This window comes from Orycteropus afer, unplaced genomic scaffold, assembly GCF_000298275.1.
Source record: "Orycteropus afer afer isolate SDZICR_OR568_19922 unplaced genomic scaffold, OryAfe1.0 scaffold00003, whole genome shotgun sequence".
Lineage (NCBI taxonomy): Eukaryota > Metazoa > Chordata > Mammalia > Tubulidentata > Orycteropodidae > Orycteropus > Orycteropus afer.
Window position 1 is genome coordinate 23,895,514 of NW_006921590.1, and position 19,292 is coordinate 23,914,805.

At 43.6% G+C, this 19,292-nt stretch overlaps 1 protein-coding gene across 1 annotated transcript in view; it reads left to right on the forward strand.

Annotated features, from left to right (window-relative positions):
* Positions 1–406: 406 nt before the first annotated feature.
* The window catches only part of SH3BP5 (SH3 domain binding protein 5), an 84,819-nt gene continuing 65,933 nt past the window's right edge, over positions 407–19,292 (forward strand). The window contains exons 1-2 of the mRNA XM_007936794.2: positions 407–547; positions 2,303–2,365. Coding sequence (XP_007934985.1) covers positions 407–547; positions 2,303–2,365 — 204 coding nt within the window. The remainder of the gene's footprint in view (positions 548–2,302; positions 2,366–19,292) is intronic.

Genomic DNA, 19,292 nt, shown 5'->3' on the forward strand with positions numbered 1-19,292 from the left:
GCTCTGTTAAAAGGGTTGGGGACTGTCCCATTTCATCTCCCCAGAGGTTTGCACAGACCTGGGTTTTTTGTGACGGAGACCTGAGTAATTAGGACCAGCCCATGAATGGGGTCAGCGCCTTGCCGACCGGCGGCCCGGCGGGACAGGGGCGGAGCGGGCGCCACTGCGCTGACAGCCACCGCAGAAAGGGGGCGGCCGCGCCCATTTCCTCTGCTTGGCTCCGCCTGGGCCGGCAGGATCCGCATCGGCGAGCAGCGCTCCCGGGTGTCGGCCGCGCCGGCTGCGGGACCGTGAGGCGCTGTGACAAGTCAGCTCAGGCAAGCGTGAAGCGGCCGCGACCCCTCGGGCGCTCCGGAGCCCACCGCACTGTTCGCATTTTAGTTGAGGCACCGGTACCCTTGCCTGCATGGACGCGGCGCTGAAGCGGAGCCGTTCGGAGGAGCCCGCCGAGCTCCCGCCCCCTGCCCGGGACGTGGGGGAGGAAGAGGAGGAAGAAGGGATGGAACAGGGGCTGGAGGAGGAGGAGGAGGTGGACCCTCGAATCCAGGTAGGGCGCGAGTGTGGCGCCCCGGCCCTTGCTCCGCGGGGGCCGCCGCGGAGGTCGGCGTCTACACCTACATCCTGCTCTGCAGCCTCTCGCGCTGCGGCCGGGGGTGGTGGCCACGTAGGTCCCGGGTCTAGACCGGAGGATCTTAGTACCTGGTTTCACCGTCTCACACTGGGGGGGCTGCAGTGTTCGTTGGATGTGGCCTATGTTGCGGGGTCCCTTCGCAGGCCCCTGGAGAGAATTGGGGGTCGCCCGCAGCGTACCAGCAGTTCGGAAGGATGCACAACAAAGGGAAAAAGGGGGCGGGGGCGCCATGCCTGTATCGGGGTGCCCTCTGCCAGGCTAGCGGCGCCACGGGCATCCACATCCTCCTGGCTCCGAGAGGAGGAGTTGCCTGGTCCGCGTGGGCGCCGGGCACTGTGGTCGCCCCGCAAGCCCCGCCGAGTGGGCGTTGCCGCTCCTGCAGCGTAGGCTGGCACCGGTGCCCTGGGTTCGGAGCCCCACCTGGCCGAGGTGCCCAGCTTGAGCCGCCTTCCTCCTCCATTGAGTCATTGTTAGCAAACTGAGGGTTATTGTTACCATTGGCTTAAACCGCCTTTGGCCTGAAATGGGTTAAAACCCTGCTTTTCCTTGTTGTGGGATCTGGGGTGAACCGAAATCGGGGACAACTGATGCGCAGAGCTGACGTGTGGAGGCGGCGAGAGGGTTGGCCTGGCCTTCCATTCCTCCATTTCCTAGAGGAATGATTAAAAACCAATTTTGAAGCAGAGATCTATGAGTGACAGCTTACCCTCTTACCCTCTAAGCAAAAGCAGCAATCTCTTTCCCAAGACCCATTTTTTCTACCCTTTCCATAAATTTTTTTTTTTTTTGTAATATATATATACATATTGATTTTAAGGATGCTCTGCATTCAGCGGGAGACCTAATTGGTTTTTCAGTGCACCGATCAATTAAAACCTCATTTAACTCAGTAGTTGGAGTTTAAATGAATTGTTTTGGCAGATTAGCCAGATAAAGATCAAGGGGAAAAATCTTTGCATTAGGAATGATCCTATTATTTAAAGCATGAGTTTGGACTAAATCTTGTGTTCCTACCAGGGAATTCTGTAAGCAAGATCCTTTGTTTGCAGAATAAAGATGAGTTAACTTCAAACTGGGTACTTTTTGCAAATGTTGGTTGTAAATGTTTATTTAAAAGATTGAAATTAAAGCTAGTTTGGAAAGGAAAAAAAAAACTAGGTAGGTTGATTAATTGACAGTTTTTTTAAAAAATATTTTCATCTCTTTATAGAAAAACAACCACTGATGAGTTAATGTCACAAGTCTTTCCTTGATTTAAATTATTTCACTGAGTTTATACTTTTGGCATGGGCTGATTTCTTTTCTTTTTCTTTTTCTTTTTTTTTCTGCTCTAAGGCAGAGGTTACTGTTTTGAATCTGTCGCTAAATCCTTTGTAATAGATGAATTTACCTGGAGGCACATACCTGGAATAAATACATGACCTTATCAGAAAAGACAAATAATGCCTAGCCCTTAAGGCATTTTTGAGAGACATCATCAAGATAAAGATTTCAGAAATACAGATGTTCTTTACTCCAGCTCAAGCTCATCTGTTTTCCTTGAAAATTAAAGCCAACTTTTTCTTCTTGCTACAAATTGGGCAAGGGTAGTTTTTCAGATTATGGGCTGAGTTATATTGGAAACAAAAACTGGATCCCTCAAATCTTTTTTCTCCCTATTTTCTTCACTAGGGAGAACTGGAGAAGTTAAATCAATCCACGGATGATATCAACAGACGAGAGACTGAACTCGAGGTATGGAAAACTGAGTCCTTCCTCTCGAAGAGATAGCAGTCACACTGACCCCTGGCCAGATGGTTTTGTTTTAATAGCTGGAGGTTACTGCTGGAGGCCAGTCCTTGGGAATTGTTGAGCAGCAGCCCTGCTGTCGGACAAGAACACACCACAGAGCCCAACCTGTGGGCCCAATGCATGTGGATCTAATTTCACATGTTTTTTTTTCATTATGGAAGCTCCTCCATGGGGCCAGACCAAGGGCTGTGTGGCACATTACAGCATTACACATGCTTAAGATCCAAATTTAATGCCTCTGAGGAAAAGCTGAAAGGACTGAGGGGAACATTTCCTGAACTCTTTATAATGAATGAGCTCATAAAACCTCTTAAATATTTTAGGGCAGTTCCTTCCATTTGTTCTTGGAACTGTTTGATATTTGCTCAGACATACCATTTTTTGACTTTTCTATCCTAATAATTCATTCCCTCCTCCCTTCCACTTCCCTGCTCATTTCTTTATTGTCTACTTGTGTGTAGAATATAATTATCTTAATGGTAAGGAAAAGCTGTTTAGACTGGGAAAGGCCTTCCTGCTGGGAAAAATCTTGGGAGGCGAGCTTGATTTGAATTTCATGAGCATTCTCCAACCTGAGTGTAAATAGATTAGCATTTTTCACAGCTACCAATTAGTCCTCACCCCTGGTTGGCTTTATCATCCATCAGCAAATTTGAGCAACCTCTGTATACTGTGCAATGCAAACTGTGAGAGCTGGAACTTGACCGGACTGCCTTGTTTTTCTGCAAGTTTCCTGCCTTTGACAGGGAATAATCCTACTACTTTTCTATCTCTCTCCATTAATGGATCATATCTGACTTTTCCTCGTCTGACAGGTTTCCACTTTACATGGGTTCCAGCTTTCACAGGTATTACTGTGTATCTGAGAATCTATGAGTGACTGTCATGTAGGCATGCAGGGAGCTGTTGGTAGGACCTGTTTCTGTAGCAGGAGAAATGCAAGAAAGGTCAACAGGAAGGGCAGGAAACATGTCCAGGCCCTGGAAGTACTAAATGTGGATGAAATATGGACTGAAAAGTTTAGTGTTCTGAGCTCTGTGAACAGTTATCCATGAAACTGGGTGCCCTTCTCCCCAAAATGAAGTAAAATCATCGTGTCTGTTTACATTTTTTTTTCTGCTTATGATGAATTTGAAGTTCTTTGTGATGTTAGGCAACTGAAACCGCTCTGAATCTCTGATTTCTAATACATTAAACATCAACAACAAAACTCTTGCTATTTCTATAGGGTTTTCAAAATATTTTACAAGCTTTCTTTCATTCCATCCTTTCCCAACAGCCTGATGCTGGACTGTCCAAGATGGTAGCCACTTTCTACGTATGGCTGTTTGAATTTAAATTAATCAGAAGATTAAAAATTTCAGTTCCTCAATCATAATTGCCACATTTCAAGCTCTCCACAGCCACCATATTGGACAAAGCAGAGCACACTTTCAGCATTGTAGAAAGTCCTACTAGATGTCACTAACCTGGATAGGTTGGCAAGGCAGAGTCTACCTCTTCTCCAGGTGAGAACATGAGGCTTAGTATCTCATAGTTCAATAATGTGGGAGAGCCTGGTCCCCCATCCTAGACCATGCATATTCCAGATACCCTCCAGCTTTTTTATGTTCTATAATCCCAAATAAATAGAAAACTGAAAAAGCAAACTAGTTGCTGTCAGGCTGATTCTGACTCATGGCAACCCCATGTATGCTCCATAAGGTTTTTAATGGTTGATTTGTCCAGAAGCAAATCACCAGATCTTTCTTCCAAGGCACCTGTAGATAGATTTGAACTGCAAACCTTTCAATAAGTAGCCACGTATATAGCCATTTATGTCAGTTAGGAACTCCCCCAAATGAATAGACAAGTTAGCTTTTTTTTTTTTTTCTTTGCAAAGGATTGATTTATTCACTCAGCAGATATTTGCATGCCTACTGTGTTCTGGGTATTGTTCTGGAAGAAGACAGCCTACATTCTGGAAGTACAATTGGTTCATGTCATAAACTCTTTTTAGCCCTGATTTCTGAATCCCATTTCTGAATATACTTAAATATTTGTGTGTCACGGGAAGCCAGAGGGACAGGTGTTTCCTGCCTTGCTCTAAACAGATTTGGCAGTAGTGTGAGAGGTGGTAGTGAAGGCTGGGCCACGTTACTGGCTGGTTTTTCATGGTGTTATTATAACCAAGACTAACACAGCACTGCCTCATAAAAATACAACTCAAGCTACATAAATAATTAAAATTTTCCTAGTAGCCACATTAAAAAGTAAAAAAAAAAAAAAGAAAAAGAAAAATGAAATTAATAATATGTTTTACTTAGTCCAGAATATCCAAGATAGTATGATTTTAATGGAATCAATATAAAAATTTGTTAATGAGATGCTTTACTTTTTTGATTTTGGTACTGTCTTTAAACTCTGGTGTGTATTTTATATTGCAAGCACTCTCAATTTGGACTGGCCACATTTCAAGGGCTCAGTAGCCACACAAGCACAGTTCTCTGGACATCTGTCACAACTGCCCAGAGCTTGAAGGAGAGGATGGTGTGTGTGTGTGTGTGTGTGTAGTGGGGGCTCTGTTGCTTTAGTCAAGCACTGGCCTCACCTTTGTGCCAGGCACTCTGTTGACCATTGGGATACATGGGAGAACAAGAGAAACAAAGGCCTTGCCCTAAAGGAGTTGACATTTGAGTTGATGTCTCAGTTACCCAGTGCTTCCATAACACAAATACCACAAGTGGGTGGCTTTAAAGAACAGAAATTTATTTGCTCCCGATTCAGGAGGCTAGAGCATGGCTACAGGGAGAGGGCTTTCATTATATATTTCAGCTTTTAGTAGCTGCCTGTAATCCTTATCATTCCTGGACTTACAGATACATCTGCCTCTGTCCACTGTCTTCCTCTTTGCCCTGTTTGTGTTTCTGTGACTGTTGTTATTGTTAGGCACCTTCAAGTTGATTCTGACTCATAGCAATCCCACGTGACAGGTAGAACTGCCCCATACAGTTTTCTAGGCTGTAATCTTTATGGACCAGATCACCAAGTCTTTTTCCTACAGAGCTGCTGGGTGGGTTTGAGCCATGAATCTTTTGGTTGGTAGCTGAGCACTTTAACTATTGTGCCACCAAGGCTCCTTCTCTGTGTCTAGTCTGCTCTTTTTATCACTCAGAAGTGATTAGATTTAGGACCTACTACTATGGTATGGCCTTATTAACATAACAAAAGAATCCCCTGTCTACTTCCAAACAGGGTCATATTTTCAGGCGCAGGGGCTTAGGATTTCAAAACATAGTCTGGGGGTGGGGGTGGGGGACACAATTCAATTTGTAACAATTGGGGATAAGGAGTGGAAAGGTGGATAATAATTATGAATTGTAATGACTACAATAAGAGTGATGTGACAGACACTAGGAGAGGAGGCACTTGAGGTGACACTTGAGCAGAGGCCTGAGGATGGAAAAGTCCATGTGCAAAGAGGTGGACAGAGGATGGAAGAGACCATGTGTGAGGAGGCCAACAGAGTGAGCAGCTGGGGGAGGTTGAAGGGAGGAGGTGTTGAAGGATGTGGGATTGAGAAATGAGCCATTTTAATATATATATACTTTCAAGGCCTCTGGGGAAGGGGTCTTTCTGTCTACCAATTTCTTTCCCTTTGCTTTTTGTTTATGATCTGGAATGTTAAGCACCCTCTCATGACTGTGTTTGATTCTGATTAAACTGAATTGGTGGCCAGGTGTGTGGAAGCTGCTAACCCGCTCCCAGAATGTGGTGTCATTGTGTCAGGGCAGCTACAGGCCAGGGTGTTGCTCCTGGGATTCACTTTTCCCATCCTACTCCTTGTCTCAGCTGTTTACATCTGAAATGACCAAAGGCTTCTGGATGCCAGCCACCTGCTATGTGGTCAGTGGGTATCTGTCTCTTCCTGCAACCTCAACTTGCCTCTGGCCTCTTTGCACCCTGATTGATTTCAGAGAGAGCGGCAAACTTTTCAAGGGAGTAGCCTTTTAACTGCGGACCCTTGGATGTAAGCCTGATGTTTCCAGTTAAGCAAATAAGTGTGTTATTTTCCCTCAGGCACATTGATTAACCAACTCTAATTATTAATTCACCAAGTATTTATTGAGCACCTACTGTGTGCCAAGGGCAATTTTAATGTGATGAAGACAGAGTATTTGACAGGAGGGACAGATGTTCCTGCCCTCCTGAGGCTGACATTGTACTGGGGGAGGAAATGTAAAGAACAAGGGAAATGATTAAAATACACTGGGGGAGGCAGGAGGAAGACTCAATGCTTAGGGGACACTGAACTTCTATTAAGGGTGATGGAAAAATTCAGAAATGGTTAATGACAATAGTTGAGTAACATGATAAATTTAATTGATGTCACTGAACTATACATGTGATGACTGTAGAAAAGGCAGAGTAGGGAAATTTTTTAATTGGAAAAAAATACACTCTAGGGTCTAAGACACTTGACTGCTAATCAGAAGGTTGGCGGTTCAAACCCACCAGCCACTCCTTGGAAGAAAGATTGGGCAATCTACTTCCGTAGTGATGCCACCTCAGAAACCCAAGGAGGGGTCACTATGAGTCTGAGATGACTCAACGGCATGTAACAACAACAACAACAACAAGGGTGCATGGTGATATGTGTGAAGGAGAAAAACAAAGCAGGAAGGGTCTAGGCAAGTGGTTATTTGGGGGCAGGAGGGGGTGGCAAAAGCAGTGCTGAATACAGTGGACAGAAGAGGTTTTCCTGAAGGTGATGTCTGGAGAAAGATGGTCCAAAGCCAGTGAGCCTAATGGCCCTGTGAGGGAAGAATATTCCAGTGAGAGGGAACAGCCAGTGCTAAGGGGAGAGTGTGGTCTGTGTCTGAGAATTAGCAAGGGAATCAGTTTGGTGGAGTGAGGTGAGGAGGAAAAGGAGATGGAGTCAGAGAGAGAAATAAGCCATTCAGAAGTGTCACAAGCCATGCCAGGTAAGATAATAAAAGGAAATATGCTCATATAATCTTAAAATGTATATTACATACAGCTACTTTCTCAAAAGGGAGCTCTGGTAGCATAGTGCCTAAGGCACTTGACTGCTAACCAGAAGGCTGGCGGTTCAAACCCACCAGCCACTCCTCGGAAGGAAGGTTGGGTAATCTACTGCCTCGGAAACCCAAGGAGGGGTCGCTATGAGTCAGGTCCGACTCAACAGCACATAACAACAACAAACTTTCTCAAAAGTTTGTTAAAACAAGACAGCACAGAGAATTTCTCAATTTCACTGTGATTAAAATTTTCAATAGTCCATGCCAATAGTTTATTTATGTATTCTACTACTAAGTGTTTTCATTATTTCCCTTGCTTGCTCCAAAGGTCGGCTCTTCTAGGGCAATGAAATGGTCAAAGGGAGAAGGAGGAGAGAGGACAAAGCAAGGCCGGTTACTCACATGCAGCTCATCTTCATAATCAAAAGCAGGCTTTTCCAGACTACTCTTCCCGAGGGAGGCAGAGGCAGTTCACTGTAAATGTTCGTGGTTTTTCCCTCACTGCTTGGGTGGGGATGGTTGGTTTCTGGGCAGATGTGCAGGACTATTTGAAAAATTATTTGATTCTGGACATCTGTGTTCTTCAGACTTGCGTAAGGCCTGCCCCCAGAATCTCCCTTTCCCCTCTCTAGAAACCCACAAACATTTTCTCTTAAAAAAAGAATTTTTTTTTTCTTCTGAGCTTAGAAACTCTGGGGGTCATTTGGAAGCAGGTGGCTTATCTTTTAATGAATTACTAGCACAAGTCAGGGAAGGAGAAAAATTCCTTTCTGAAAGGACATGTTGTCACGTGCTGGCACTTTGTCCTTGAAGCCTTGCATGTGTGCTGGGGAGGAGGGTCCTATGACACTTCAATTGTGTTTTAAAGAGAGTGTTAGGGAATGTTTGAAAGGAGAAATGGGTGGGGGACAATGAGGAATAACAGTGCCTTGAAGCTGGCACCAAATTCAAGGCCTGGGGGTTGGCAGTTCAAACCCACCAGCCACTCCTGGAAAGGAAGATTGGGCAATCTACTTCCATAGTGATACTGCCTCGGAAACCCAAGGAAACGTCCCTGTGAGTCAGAGATGACTCGACAGCACGTAACAACAACAACAAGGGTGCATGGTGATATGTGTGAAGGGTGGCCTGCCAAGCCCCTGGGAGAGGCTGTGACCTCCTTTACACAGGGAAGATCTGGTTAAAGTAAACATTGGACCGAGACATTCATGCAGCAAACCCTGTGCACCTCCACTGTACTAAATCCTGGGTTGGGCCTGTGGACCAAGATGGTAAACAACATATCACTCTTTGCCCCCAGGAGTGTGCAGTCTCTCGATGCACACATGCATTTATAATAAACAAAACACATGCAGCACACTGCTGTCGACTCATAGCGACCCCTCCTTAGGTTTCCAAGGTGGTGTCACTATGGAAGTAGATTGCCCAACCTTCCTTCCTCGGAGTGGCTGGTGGATTTGAACCATCAGCCTTCTAGTTAGCAGTCAAATGCCTTAGGCACTATGCCACCAGAGCTCTTTGCATTTATAATAGTGTGTGATAAATACTGGGAGATGGAAGGGCAGGGCCCTTTGGGAGGCCAGGGGAGGCTCTGTTGGAATTGGGGCATCAGTGTTGAGGCCTTAAAGCCTCAGCTTATAAGACAGGATAAGTTGGCATTCCAGCAACCTACAAATGGAGGAGAAAGAGATTTGATATTACAGAAAGCACTTGCAGCTTGAGAATGCTTTGGCAACTGGTATGGTTTATAGGACAGAAGCTCTGGTGGTGCAGTGGTTTAGGCATTTGGCTCCTAACCAGAAGGTCAGTGGTTCGAACCTGTTAGCTACTCTGCAGAAGAAAGGTGAGGCAATCTGCTTGCGTAAAGATTTACAGCCTTGGAAACACAATGGGGGTCACAATGAGATGGAATCCACTCTTTGCAGTGAGTTTGATTTTTTTTGGTTTTTTGGTGATTGGCTAGTTGTAAAGATAAACACAGTTGAGGTCATTGAATGTTGGCCATCAGAATGGTAGGCCTTAGGGTTTCGTACTTCAGTGCCGCCCCTGTACAGTGCTGCTGGAATGTTAGGGGACAGTAAACCTTTGACCCAACCATTGCACCTGTAAGAATTTACACTAAGGATATAACTGGACAAGGATATAGACCTAGTATTGTTCATTGCAGTATTGTTTAAAATGATGGAAAATTATAAATCTAAATGTCTATCAGTAGACGATTGACTAAATAAATAAAAATTATATACGTGTTATGGCTGATAGAATCTAGGTCTAAAAATGATGACATGGTGTGTTGTTGTTGTTATGTGCCATCGAGTTGGACCCGACTCACAGCGACCCCTCCTTGGGTTTCCGAGACGGTATCACTACAGGAGCAGATTGCCCAACCTTCCTTCTGAGGAGTGGCTGGTGGGTATGAATTGCCAGCCTTCTGGTTAACAGTCAAGTGCCTTAGGCACTATGCTACCAGAACATAGAAAGATGATGAAATGTGCAAACAAGTTCCAGAAGAGCGTATATAGTATGATGTTATTTTAAAAAGTATGTTTTTACACATAAAAATGTCTGCAAAAGGTACACATTGGTCATTTTATCTGGGAGGTGAGAAGAGTGATATTATTGTTATTTTTTTAGGTTTTAAAATTTTTTTGAATTGAACTTGTATTAGTTTATAATCAGAAAAAAATAAAACCCAGTGCCACAGAGAAGGAGGTAGGTGGAAGGGAGGCAGTAGTCTTGGCATCAGGTGCTACGGGTTAAGAGCTAAGGTCCGCTGACCAATTTTAGTGGCTCTTGGCCCCAGGCTCCTCATCTGAATTTGGGGACGTGCTCCTTGCCCACATCCTAGGGTGGACCAGAGCATGGATAAGACACTGTATAAGAGAGGGCTTTGAGAGCCATAAAGCAGCATGAAGGTGAGAGCCCCTGTGTGACTGGCTGGTATTGGGGAGCTGAGGTCCTGCTGGGTATGGCATGTGAGGAAGGTTCCCATAAAGCCACACACCAGAGCCAGGCTGGCCACAGCCATGGGGCCTTGGCAATGGCTCTGCTCTCCTCCCCTTGGTCCCTGCTATGACCTTTCTTTGTCAGAGACTAGCACTAGGCACAGGGCCAAAGAGAGGGTTTGTGCAGGCCAGGATTATGGTGGATGGACTCTGCGGTCAGTGGATCAGCAGGGCTTTCTGTCAGGCCTATCTGCTGGGGTGTGGAAATTGGTTTGTTTCCCTGAGTGAGCCCTGCTTCCTTAGGATGTATCTGCCCCTGGGATTTGCCTGGCATGTATGAGGTGCTCAATAGATGTTTGAGTGTATGGATAACAACAGATTGCCCCCTAATAGCTGTGTGACCTTGGTTATTAATTAATGTCTCTGGCCCTCAGTTTTCTCATCCCACTGATAGTAAAGGGTAAGCTGTGGGATGAGATGAGGGCTGCAGTGTGAGCACTTGCAGGAAGGGTTTTGTGGTCCATTCTTGAATGTCTTTCCTGCCTTTTTTGTCTCCCGCCCTCCAGTAAACATGAGAGCTAATAGTAATAGAATGCCTGCTATGTGTCGGCCATGCTCTCCCACTCATTGAATCCTCAGAACAGTGTTGAGGGAGGTCCTATTAGCATCCCCATTTTGCAGAAAACAACATTGAGGGATTCAAGGGCCTTGTTGTGGAGCAGGGTTTCTCAACCTTAGCATGATTTTTCACATTTTGGGCTGAATAATTCTTTGTTGTTAGGAGTTGTCCTGTGCACTATAGGATGTAGCGGCATTCCTGGCCTCTGCTCACTAGGTGCCAGTGACACTTGCCCCTCAGTTGTGACAATCAGATATGTCTCTAGTGCAGTTGTGAACCTTGTTCTAAATCAGTGCCACCAAAATATGGTCTTCATACCAGCAGCGTCAACATGACCTGGGAACCTTGGGCTCCACCCAAGTGACTGAATCAGAATCTCTGTGGGGTGGGGCCCAGGAGCCTGTTCTAACTAGCACTCCCTGTCTCATGCTTCAAAGCACCAGGACTCTTTTCTAGCATGTATTCATAAGGCTGTATTATAGACTCTGAGCTCCTGGATGGCAGGAACCAGGTCTTTCTGTCTTTGTGTCCCCAGCATCTCATTCAGTGCCTGCACACAGGGGTACAATGAATGTCAGAATGAACTGATACTAATTTACTTATGGTCACAATCAAAGCCACTTGCCCTTGTGGACCTGTGACTTTAGGCATTGTCCTATGTAGTACCCTAAACAGGCAGGGCCCCTTTTGTCAGTGCCTGCTTTGGAATTGCATGTCTTCCCCAGGCTTCCCTGGCAGGGCCAACCCTGGCCTACTTGTGGGAATGGTCAAGCGAATCTCTGTGTTCTCCCTCCTTCCCTAAGCCTCCTCTATTCACGGAGGTGTTCACTCATGGAAGTGTTAGATTCTTCCCTGCTTGGGGATGTTTATATTTGAAGAGGAGTCTTTCACGTTAAACCAGGATGATGTGAGGATGTCAGGCACCAACCATGATCAACTTATAGGAAAAAACATTAGTTTAAAAAACTATATGTCCATATAAAACTACCATATCATCTATAAAAAACCATGCAGAAAGGGAAAAAATGTGTATATGCAGAGAAGTTTGAGGATAATCACTCAGAGTGTGGGCCACAAACCATGAATGCTTACTCCCATTCATGGTGAAGTAAATACAGAAACTGAAAGTAAGAGTTTAGAAATTTATTTTTTTTTCTTTACAACAATTTGGTATTGGTATGACATCCAAGTAGTATTTTAATTGTCTATTTATTTATTTATGCCTTTTTTTTTTTTTTAATTTATTGCACCTTGGGTGAAAGTTTACAGAGAAAATTGGTTTTCCATTCAACAGTTTGTACACGTTTTTTGTGATGTTAATTACAATTGCCACAATGTAGCAGCACTCTGCCCACTTCTCCCCTGTGGTTGCCATCTCCCTTAGTCTTTCTTTCCTGTTCCTTCCTGCCTTTTTAGCTTTCTCCCTGGGCACCTGCTGCCCTTTTGATCTCACATGGTTGACTGTTCTAATGAGTGCATACCCCCTGGGGTTACTATTTACCTTACAGGCCTGTCTATCCTTTGGCTGAAAGTTGAGCCATGGAGTTTGTTGAAGAGTGTCTGAGAGCCATCTTCTTGGGGGTTCTACCAGTCTATGTCAGACCAATAAGCCTGGTCTTTTTTATGATTTTGAATTTTCTTGCACGTTTTCCTCCTGTTCTATCTGGGACCTCCTATTGTGATCCTTTAAGAACGGTAGGCAGCAGTGGCCGGGCATTATGTGGTTCTTCTGGTCTCAGGGTTGTGAGGGCTGGGGTTCATGTTAGTTAATTATTTTTTATTGTGTTTGACAGAAGTATTGGTTCATAATGGGTTGGGGAATAAAGAACCCATCACCACAGGTCATTGGAGAGGCACGGCTCCAGGAAAGTGTACCTTCAGATGCCATCAGTGGTTATTGCTTAGCAGCTGAGAACGCTGCTCATTTGTTTGTTTGTTTGTTCTTCCATTTCTTGGTATTTTCTGAATTACTAACAGTGAATGTATTTTATGGTTTTCATAGGCAGGGAATGGTAATGGGATGAAAATGTTGGCCTTTTATTAAAAAAAAAAAAAATGTCCTTATGAGCCAAAGAAATGATTTCTATGGCTAGAATTTCAGGAACTATGAAGGCTGATGGGAAAAAAATGTTTGCATCTGGAGTCTTGCCTTAATTATAGCTAAACTCTGTTGTTGATGCATTTGGTGAATTACTGAATTGTGAGTCTCTCATTGTAGTAATTCATGAAGGAATAGAAAGTGCTTGAAAGGCATTTTAGTTATTGTCTACAGTCAAGAAGGGAGCCCTGGTGATGCAGTGGTTAAGAGCCCAGCTGTTAACTGAAAGCTCAGCAGTTCAAACCCACCAGCCTTTCAGTGGGAGAAAGATGTGGCAATCTGCTTCCAGAAAGATTATGGCCTTGGAAACCCTGTAGTCAGTTCTTCCCTGTCATTTAGGATCACTTTGAGTTGGATTGATTTGATGGCAATGGGTTAGGTTTGATTATAGTTAAGAAACCTTCATTTATATAATTACTTACAAAAGAAAAAAACAAATCACAAAGACTTAGAAATGGAAAACATTTCAAATGTTAAGAATAATTAGATATTTATAGCAAAAAGATGGAAACAACCTAGGTGCTCATCAACAGAAGAATGGATAACCAAAGTATGGTACATACATACAATAGAATACTACACAAACTTAAAGAATAATGTGGAATCTGCAAAACACTGAATGATGTGGATGAACTTGGAGGACATTATGCTGAGTGAAATAAGTCAATCACAGAAGGACAAATATTGTATTAGTCTGTTATTATAAAAAGTCAAGGAAAGGTTTATATATGAAAGGAAGTTTCTTTGTTGGTTACCAGGTATGGGAGGGGAGGGGAGAGAACACTGCTAGACAGGTAGAGACAAGTATTGATTTGGGTGAAAAGAAGGGCAGTGTACCAAATGTGAGTGATCAACATGGTGGCATTGAGGAAGAGGAGGACATAGAGAGGAGCATGGGAGGTACAGACAACAAATATGAACCCATTTGCACATACAGTACTGCATTGTCAGTGAAGGCAAACATTGATTTATGGGTGGATAGATGGATAGACAGGCTGAATGATTAGGTATGTCTTTGCAGGTGGGTGTGTACCCAAGACCTTGTATAGGGTTGGCAGACAATGTTTCTACAAGTATATTTGTATGTTCTGTAAGAATTTCTAGGTATATAGTAGAGCTGACAAGGGACAAAGATGTAGTCACCTCTTGGCCACAGCCAGCTACCCAGAGGGAACAAGTAGTTGGACCTGTTGGCTTGGGACCATGGTTGCAGGGGACATCAAGCTCAACTGGCATAATGTACTACACAAAAACATTGCTCTACATCCTGCTTTGGTGAGTAGTGACTGGGATCTTAAAAGCTTGCAAGCAGCCATCTAGATGCAACAATGGGTCTCTCCTCATCTAGAGCAAAGCAGAATGAAGAAAACCAAAGACACATGGAAACAATTAGTCCAAGGGACTGGTACACTATGCAGTCCTCAGCCTATATGACTATGAGACCAGAAGAACCAGTTGGTGCCCGGCCACCACTGTCAACCACTCAGAGGGGGATCTATGTAGGAGATCCTGGGTAGAGTGAGAGAACAATGTGGAACAAAACTCAAAATCATTAAAAAAAAAAAGGGGGACCAAGTTTGCTGGTCTGATAGAGCCTCATGGAATCCCTGAGACTATGCCCCTTAGCTGTCCTTCAGGTCTGGAATTGAACCCACTCCAGCCAAACAAAGACAGGCATATGAGCTGAACATTTACATTAGGTAGATACACTCCTTGGAGAGATCAATCATGGGAGAATAGAAGGGCTGTGCATGCACAGGGAGGCAGCTCGGGGGCCAGGAGTGCATGGGAGCGAAGGACACAGGGAAGAGGTGGGTATGGGGAGGAAGTGGAAGAGCTGTCACATTGTGTGAGATTACAGTCAATGTCATGACACAGTGTATGTGAACTGCTGTATGGAAAGTGAATTTGCTCTGTAAACTTACATCTAAATCACAATATAATTTTTAAAAAAGAATAATTAGATATTTAAACTCAAGTTGTTATATAAATAATGTACTTAAGTATTAACATCACTTCTAAATGGAAAAAGGCTTGCGGACACATATAGGCTTTTTTTATACAACCTCATTCACTGTAGCCACATTAATAAAATGATGTTAGTATGGATTTTGGCTAGAATATAGAACAAACTGTCTAACATTGAGATGGACTCTATTGTCTCAAAAAAATGGATTTGCATTCCTTTTAAGTTATAAAGATAAATGAGACAATATATAAATTTTTTTGTCTCTCAGCTGGAACCCTTTCCATTGTACTATAAGCAGTCTTTTCCACAGTGACATGATTGCATCCCCAACTTGGTTTGTCCAAAATGCTTCCCTCTGACTCTGAGGTGTCTACAAGCATCCCTACCACAAAAGAAGACAGACTGTGGTTGACAGATGTGTTGCTGTCCCAGTGGTTGATTTTCTAGTTGCTGTCGAGTTAGTTCTGATTCATGGCAATCCCGTGTGTGTCAGAGTAAAACTGCACCATAGAGTTTTCACTGGCTGATATTTTGCGAAGCAGATCACCAAGCCTTTCTTTTGGGGTGCCTCTGGGTGGACTTGAACTTCTGACCTTTTGGTTAGTTGCCAAACACTTAACAGTTTGCACAACTCAGGGACTCCTGTGGTTGACAGAGTGTCCAAATCCCCAAGTTGGCCTTGCACATCAAGGGATACTCTTCTATACAGAGAGTCTGGTCCTTATGGACTGTAGCCTTTTAATATTGAGCTGTTATTTTTCATTTGGAGCATTTATTGTAGGGGCTTTTAACGTGGTGGTGTGTGTGTGTGTATGTTTTGGCTGGATAAATTAAACATCTATTGAACCTCATCCTTTTGGCAGACATCCTAGTAATCTTTGCCCAACCCTCCTTGTTGAGTTACTTAATCTGCCTATGGCCACACAGATGTTTCCAGCAGTGAGAACTAGCTTGCTTTAATGCAGTGCATCTTAACCAAAGACTTTCCAATAATTTGCAAAAGCAGCTCTTAGAGAGCTTGGAGAATTGGGCCCTTTCATTTCCTTAAAGGAAGATGAAAAAAAAAAAATTGTTCTATTCTTGCTAGATTTTTCCTTTGCTGTGTTTTGCTGGATTATCTAAGAGATATTAATGTTTGCTCTGACAGAAAGAAACTGCTAGTGAGGAGACAATGAGAGGAAGATCCGCTGTTTATCATAACTGCAGCCAAGCCTACTTAATAGAAACTCTTTCATTGTTTGGCATGAAACAACCTCAGCATGATGAATGGGGCTTGGTTGTCTTCATCTCCACCCTTTTATTGCCAGCATGAAAAAGCATTCAGCTTTGTTTTGATAGATTTGAGGCACATAGATTTAATGTTTTCTTCCCTGGTTTTTGGCTTAATAAAACAATTAAGCCAAAGATAAAATAAGGGTGTTGTCTTGCTTCATTGTTCTGCTTTCCAGTCTGCCCAACAAATTAACAAAATGTAATGGTTTAAAGGGAGCTCTGGTAGCATAGTGGCTAAGACACTTGCCTGCTAACCAGACGGCTGGCGGTTCAAACCCACCAGCCATTCCTCGGAAGGAAGGTTGGGCAATCCTACTTCCGTAGTGATACTGCCTCGGAAACCCAAGGAGCGGTCGCTATGAGTTGGGTTTGACTCAACAGCACACAACAACAACAACAACAACAACAATGGTTTAAAACAACCACTTTATTTTGCACATGATTTTGTAGGTCAGGAATTTAGTAGGGAGGGCTCAGTGAGGTGGTTCGCAGTGAGGAGTCTCATGCAGTTGCACTCAGATAACACCTGGGGCAGTGGTCATCAGAAGGCTCCACTGGACTGGATGTCCAAGATAGCCTTGCTCACATGTCTATGCTGTCAAGCAGAGCGTCCATATATGGCCTTTCCAGCGTGGTGGTCTCAGGCCGTCTGACTGCCCACCTGGTGTCTGATTTTCCTCAGAGTGAGCATTCCATGAAGACCAGATGGAAGCTTCATGACCTTTTCTGACTGAGCCTTGGAAGCCATCTAGCATCCCTTCTGTTGGTCCAGCATCATGAGCCCACATAGATTCAAGAGGGATTCATAGATTTTAACTCCCTGGTGGAAGGAATGCAAAAGAATTATGAGGTCATGTGTTAAAACCTCCGTATTCATGTGGTGACAAAGGCTTGCTTTATGACTTGCAGGACATCTGTTTTCATTCCTTTCTTTTACTTTACTTGTGTTGATTTCATAAATGACCATGCTTCATAGCACCTCCTTGAGTTGCTCTAATGTTAACCAGCCAGCAGAGTGAGGACTGGTTAGCACAGCCAGTGACCCTTACACAAGCTGGCAACACTAAAGGCAAGAGGCAGCAGTTGTTAGCAGTACTGTCAGTCTTGCATAGGGGAATTCTTTCTGGCTTTGTCCATTCTTAACACTTTTGTCTGAGGGAAAATTATGCCATGACTTTAATGCCTATAATAAAAAATGAGTAAAGCCTAAGCCAAAGGTATATTGGCTACGCAGACACTTTTTAAACTTAGAGAAGGATTCTAAAACTCTTTGAACTGCTTGCTTTCCTTGTCACTGGTTTTGCTAGTGTCTCTGTTGGGGAAAGAGAATCCTGCTGTTGCTTTCACTTACTAGAAATTGGATCTACTCTCCCAGATGGAACTTGTTAAGGAAGACCACATTTTAATGCTATGAGACTTGGGGTCAAAAAAGCATAGGAAAACATTTTTGGAGCAGATGGAGACTATACTACATAGCATACAGTAGTGGAGTTTGGGGGAACTGGATTTGAATTTTCTTTGTGCTTCATAATAGTGTAGTCTTAGGTAAGTCCTTTTTTTTTTTTAGCTTTTCTGAATTTTAATATGTATTTTTCCTTCCCACCCTTTTCTCTTTAGTGTATAACTACACCTATATAAAAATAGCTACCATTTATCGAAAACTTATTATGCTAAGCATTGTGCCAAGTGCTTTATATAGTTTATCCTATTAATTCTCACAACACCCTTGTGATGTTGATGAGAAATGGAGGCAATGAGAGATTAAGTAAATTCTCCAAAGTCACACTGCCAATGGGTGGTTGGTGGAACCAGTTAAAATCCAGGAATCTGAACACATGTGTTTAAATACACCCTGTATTTGAAGGGGTGGAGGAAGCACGTTTGGAAGCCTCCAGGGAGGTATGTGAGATTGAAAGAATGCTGGCCTAGGATTTAGTAAGGAGTTACTTCTTTGCCCTGACACTAAGCAGATATACATCCTTGGGAGAGGACCTTTACCTTCTGAAGCTTCAGTGACCGCATCTGTGAAATGGGAGCATCTGAGCCAAATGATGACCAAAGTCCTTTCCAGCTCCGATATGTACAACGCTGAGATTTTTATTTAATCTAGCCACATGCTGAATGAATTCTGAATCATCCACAGTCTTGATGATAGGAAAACAAAACCAAACTCACTGTCATCGAGTCGATCCCGACTCATAGCGACCCCTCCTTGGGTTTCTGAAGCGATATCTCTATGAAAGTAGATTACCCAATCTAGGGAATAAATACTAAAGCACTTTGGTCAATCTAGGCTGCAATAGGCTTGGTATTTTATTTTTATTGGAGCAATACTTGCACAGTATTAAACAAACTAAACTAAACTAAACTAAACTCTGAGGAGTTACAATGCAAAATGAAACTCTTCTGCCCACTTCTTTCCACCACTAGTTCTGCTCCGAGAAACAACTCCTTTTAACTCTTCTGTTAGCTGTTTCTTCTGGTCATTTCCTGCTGCTGCTGAAGTTAGAGCCACAGACTTTGGCTTTAGTTCTTTGGCACCCTGCGTCCTTATTTCTTCCCATTCCTATGAGCTGCAGACAGAGGAGACGCTAACCAAAAGCCAGCAGAAGCGAGACAGCCAGCTTGCCTGAAATGCTGGGGTGGGTGGCAGCGTGCTTTTCATGGCGGCTGCACAGAATGATCTCCAGCGCTTCCCAAGGCGGGTCCAGATTTCCCTCGTTTGAAAATGCATGTTAATTATAAAATGGACCTTGTGTGTCATAACAGCTTGGGCGGTGGTGGAGACACACCACCCTCAATAAATGTGCCCATCAATTACATAATCCATCTGAAATCTAATAGTTGTGAATTTTTTTTAAAAAAGTAGGTCTTGAAATTGAGGAAATGTGTTAAGCTTCTTGATGGGAACAGGGAAATAACTCACTTGTGGTTGAGCTCAGTAAA